At 62.5% G+C, this 5,017-nt stretch overlaps 1 protein-coding gene across 4 annotated transcripts in view; it reads left to right on the plus strand.

Annotated features, from left to right (window-relative positions):
* The first annotated feature begins 1,837 nt into the window (after positions 1-1,837).
* PLXNA3 (plexin A3) overlaps positions 1,838-5,017 on the plus strand; it is a 14,401-nt gene continuing 11,221 nt past the window's right edge. For all 4 annotated transcript variants that reach the window (XM_040265460.1, XM_040265461.1, XM_040265462.1 and 1 more), the window contains exons 1-3: positions 1,838-2,456; positions 2,808-3,347; positions 3,948-4,130. In XM_040265460.1, coding sequence (XP_040121394.1) covers positions 1,863-2,456; positions 2,808-3,347; positions 3,948-4,130 — 1,317 coding nt within the window. In that variant the 5' untranslated portion in view covers positions 1,838-1,862. The remainder of the gene's footprint in view (positions 2,457-2,807; positions 3,348-3,947; positions 4,131-5,017) is intronic.

The raw sequence follows: 5,017 nt of genomic DNA on the forward strand, positions 1-5,017 counted from the left end.
CGTGGGGCTCGAGGGCGCGTCCACGTGGCCGACAGGCGGCCACCCGGACCCGGCGGCGGCGGAGGGACAGGTAGGTGCCTGCCACCACCCCCTCGCTCCCGCCGCCCGTGCGAGGCCAGCCTGTTCATCTGCCCCGGGGTCGGGCATCCCCGAGGTTCGCCTTGGCTTCCCGGGGGTCGGGCCCTGCCCCTGCCTTCTTGGGCGCCCGCCCGACTGGTCTTCAGTGCTCGGCGCCCCCGCCGCCAGCCCCCTACCCGATGGGGACCCTTTGTGGTGGAGAAGCAGCCCCGGCGCCTCCGTCCACTGGGGGGAGTGGGGCGGCGGAGGGGGGGCGGTGTCCCTGGATGGGGGCAGGGCAACCCGGGCTGCAGAACCGCGCAGGGCATCGGGGAGCGGGTGCGAGAGCCCCGTTTCTGCCAGGGTCTGCCCGCATCCTCGGGCTCCGCAGGGCTGGCGCAGAGAGGCTGGGTTGGCTGGAGGCTCCCGCTTCCAGGCTGTGCTTTGGAGCGGGCATTTGGGCTCCACAGCGTGCCTCTCCAGGTATCCCTCCCGACCCATCCCGTTCCCCTTCTTAGGCTTGTATTCCGGTGCGCTACGGAGGAGGTGAGGGTGGCAATGACGCCCCCCCTTCTCCGCCCTCCTTTCTTCTCTGGCTCTGGCATTCAGGGTCCAGGATGCAGACCTTGACAAAAGAGCCCGGGAGAGCCGAGCTGTCTTGAGCTGAAACTTAGCAGTTCCAAGCTGGGTCTGCTCCTGGTTCTGGCAAATGCAATCCGCCCCCTCCCCCGCCCCATTTCTTCTGGGCTGCCTTGGTTTGGTTCCCCGCCACCCTCTCCAAGGTGGGGTAACTTGTGTCTCCCTTGGGGCTTGGGGACTGACAGGGGGGCCCTGTGCCCTGCCCCATTGGCTGCCACGATACGGCTCTGCTATCTTGGCTGCCTGGAGCTAGGTGTGGCCTCGGAGTGAAGACCCAGCCAAGCCCGGCACTGCTCCTCGGGGTCCCCAGGCTTCTCTCCCCAGAGTCTCAGCCGTGTTTGCCAACCCTGCCTCGGTCCTTTGCCAGCTACCATCTGGCTTTGGAGGGGGCTGCGTGCACCCCTGCCCCGGGCATCCATCCGGTTGTGCCTGGGCAGAACCTGATTTCTGTCTGTCTCTGTGCATTGCTGCGGGGGCCGGCACCACTTGGCTTTTGTGTGGCAGCCTGTACACTGATCGTAGGCTCCTGGTCAGCCGGAAGACAGAGGCCCTTGGGGCAAGGAGGCAGCTGGGGTTCGGAAGGCGGATTGGTATCCCTGGGTGCTGTTTGGGCTCAGGCTTTGATGCCTCAGACCTCTGATGTCCTGACACCCTAACGTCCCATTTGCAGTCGTTTTCCCCATCCCTTGTCTCCTCCCCGCCCCCCCCACTAGGGTGCGGGGCGGCTCTGTGGCCTTGAGTGGCCCGTGGTTGGGTTGCTCCTGTGTGTGGCTGGCCACCCTTGGGCCTGGGATCTGCTGTTCAGCTTCTCCTTCCTGGAGGGCCTCCCACCCTGCCTCTCCCAGCATCTGGTGCCGAGGCCCACTTGGGTGTGGCCCAGCTGAGGCGAGGCCTCCTGGCTGCTTGCCAGCAATGGGTAGGGGGTGATTGATGGCTCCCAAGCCTGCCTGCGCTTGTAGCTCCCGTGTGCACCCTGGCGGATGCCCCTCCTCTCTCCCAGCTGGGGCTGCCATCTGGGGCCCTGGTGTGGTGGCAGGTGACCGGCCTCCACCCTCTGGGCCGTGGTTCTGGGCCAGCTGGAGGCCCAAGGTCAGGCCAGGGGGTGGGCCTCTGACTGGCCCCTGCTGTCTCTCCCCAGGCCCACCCCCCCGGGACAGCCGCCAGCCATGCCCACTATCTTCATCCTGCTGTTCCTTTTGGCCGCCGGGCAGGCTCTGGGCAGCCACGGGCCCTTCCCTGTTTTCTCAGTGACGGACACCTCACTCACCCACCTGGCTGTGCACCAGGTGACTGGGGAGGTGTTTGTGGGCGCCGTGAACCACATCTTCAAGCTGGCGCCCAATCTGACCGAGCTGCGGGTCCACGTCACGGGGCCTGTCGAGGACAACTCCCGCTGCTACCCACCCCCCAGCATGCGCGTGTGTGCCCACCAGCTGGTGCCTGTGGACAACGTGAACAAGCTGCTGCTCATAGACTACACGGCCCGCCGCCTGGTGGCCTGCGGCAGCATCTGGCAGGGTATCTGCCAGTTCTTGCGGCTGGACGACCTCTTCAAGCTGGGTGAGCCCCACCACCGCAAGGAGCACTACCTGTCGGGAGCCCAGGAGCCAGACTCCATGGCTGGCGTCATCGTGGAGCAGGGCCAGGGGCCCAGCAAGCTGTTTGTAGGCACGGCTGTGGACGGCAAGTCTGAGTACTTCCCTACCCTGAGCTCCCGAAAGCTCATCCGGGACGAGGACGGTGTAGACATGTTCAGTCTGGTGGGTGAGCCCCCCCCTGGCCGTCAGGTGGCCCCTGCCCTCTCCTCCGTTTGCCCCCCTCTGGAGAGCCAGGCCCTGTGCCCTCCTGCCTTCATGTGTCCTGCCTCTGCCCCTGGAAGAGACCTGATTGGTCCCAGACGGGACAAGCTGCTGAGGATGGCAGGGCGGGCCGGGTCATGGCTTGCCCTCTGGAGTCTTTCTGGCCTGGGGTCCTGTGCATGCATGGGCAGGGGGTTGTGACGGAAGCCCCTTGGGGACCCTGTTGTGGGATCGAGGCCAGGGCGAGTGGCAGGGGCCACAGATGGGGAGGCCATGGGTGGATCCTAGCCTTGTCCCCCACCTGTTCCGTAGGTGTACCAGGATGAGTTCGTTTCCTCGCAGATCAAGATCCCCTCGGACACGCTGTCCCTGTACCCGGCCTTTGACATCTACTACGTCTATGGCTTTGTGAGCGCCTCCTTTGTGTACTTCCTGACGCTGCAGCTGGACACCCAGCAGACACTGCTGGACACAGCGGGCGAGAAGTTCTTCACGTCCAAGATTGTGCGCATGTGCTCAGGAGACTCTGAGTTCTACTCATACGTGGAGTTCCCCATCGGCTGCTCGTGGCGTGGTGTGGAGTACCGCCTGGTGCAGAGCGCCCACCTGGCCAAACCCGGCCTGCTGTTGGCCCAGGCCCTGGGCGTGCCAGCCGACGAGGACGTCCTCTTCACCGTCTTCTCTCAGGGCCAGAAGAACCGGGCCAGCCCACCACGGCAGACCATCCTCTGCCTCTTTACCCTCAGCAACATCAATGCGCACATCCGGCGTCGCATCCAGTCCTGCTACCGTGGGGAGGGCACGCTGGCCCTGCCCTGGCTTCTGAACAAGGAGCTGCCCTGTATCAACACTGTGAGCCCCTGCGCACCCCCACAACCCGTCCGCCAGACCCTCTGCCCCTTCCCAGGTCTGCGGGGCCAGCCCTGGTGGTCACACAGCAGCCAGTAGGCTGCCGGCCTGTCCCAGGTTGGACAGGCCCACTAACCTGGGAGATGCTTCCCTGGACCGTCTAGGGAGTGACAGCTTAGCCCAGAATCCCCCACCCTCTGTCATCCCCTCCCTGCCTTTGCAGCTTCTCTTTCCTTGCCAGCCTGCCTCCCTGCCAGTCCTCTGGGTGGGCACACTCTGTTTGTGGACCACTCCTTTCTTCCTCCTGCCCCTCTGTCCCCAGCTGGCTCCTCCAGCTCTATCTTGTGGGTGCTCCCTCACATTCTGCGTCAGTGGCAGCCTCCCAGGCTTTGCTGTCTACTCCCCACTCCTGCCTGCTCGCCTTCCTCCAACTCCTTTCTCATCCCCCAATTTCCTGTGGGGTCCCGGGACTAATGGTTGGTTGGTCTTGGCTAGCAAGGAACGAGTTCTGGGTCCTCTTCCCTGCCACAATGTGGGATCTCGTGGCCGACGTCCAGTGAGTGCCTGTGAGCTGACCCGCATGCACCCCTCCTGTTTCACCAGCCCATGCAGATAAATGGAAACTTCTGTGGGCTGGTGTTGAACCAGCCACTGGGTGGACTGCACGTGATCGAGGGGCTGCCCCTGCTAGCTGACAGTACCGATGGCATGACCAGCGTGGCCGCCTACACCTATCAGCAGCACTCTGTGGTCTTCATTGGCACTCGCGGTGGCAGTCTCAAGAAGGTGGGCACCAGCCTGTGGGCATCAGGGCAGGCTGAAATGCAGAACGAGGGGTGGGGATAAGACTGTGCAGGCAAGCCCTGTGTGCCCCTGCGCCACCCACGCTCACCGGTGCCACTGCCTGCTGTGGCCTGAACCACTGGCTTCCTGTGGCAGACCCAGGCCTCTGTCCTTATCTCTGGGCTTCCCTGCCAGGAGAGCAGGAGCCATTGTTGCTGGGTCCTCCTTGAATGAAAAAGGAAAGGAAAGGAAAGTTAGTCACATAGTCGTGTCCAACTCTGTAATTCCACGGACTATAGCCCACCAGGTCCTCTGTCCATGGAATTCTCCAGACAAGAGTACTAGAGTGGGTTGCCGTTCCCTTCTCCAGGGGATCTTCCTGACCCAGGGATCGAACCTGGGTCTCCTGCATTGCAGGCAGATTCTTTACCCACTGAGCTACTAAGGAAGCCTCCTTGAATGAATGAGGGAACAAAGGTGAACATGACTGCCTTTGCCATCTTGTCCCCTCATAGGCCCAGAGGTTGCTTCTGTTTCAGGGCTGGGAGGTCTGAGGTTTTCTAAAGGGACAAGGAGTCAGATCAACTACCAACTTCTCCTTGTGCTCACCTGGGAGATGTGGGCTGTTCCTAGGAGGTCTGGAGTGGCCAGGGAACTCTTGGGGGCCTAGTCTACTCCCCTCCAGGTCCTTTTTTTGCATTTCTCACAGCTTTATTGGGGTGTAACTCCCATGTCGCACTCCCATCCTCATATAAAGCATCTCTGATTTTGGTACATTTGCAGAGTTATACTGGCATGAACACTCCTTCATTCCAGGGTATTGCCATCATCCCGAAAATCCCTTCCCCTATAAATCTCACCTTTTCCCCATGCCCAAACTCTACAGTTAC

This window comes from Oryx dammah, unplaced genomic scaffold, assembly GCF_014754425.2.
Source record: "Oryx dammah isolate SB20612 unplaced genomic scaffold, SCBI_Odam_1.1 HiC_scaffold_23, whole genome shotgun sequence".
Classification (NCBI taxonomy): domain Eukaryota; kingdom Metazoa; phylum Chordata; class Mammalia; order Artiodactyla; family Bovidae; genus Oryx; species Oryx dammah.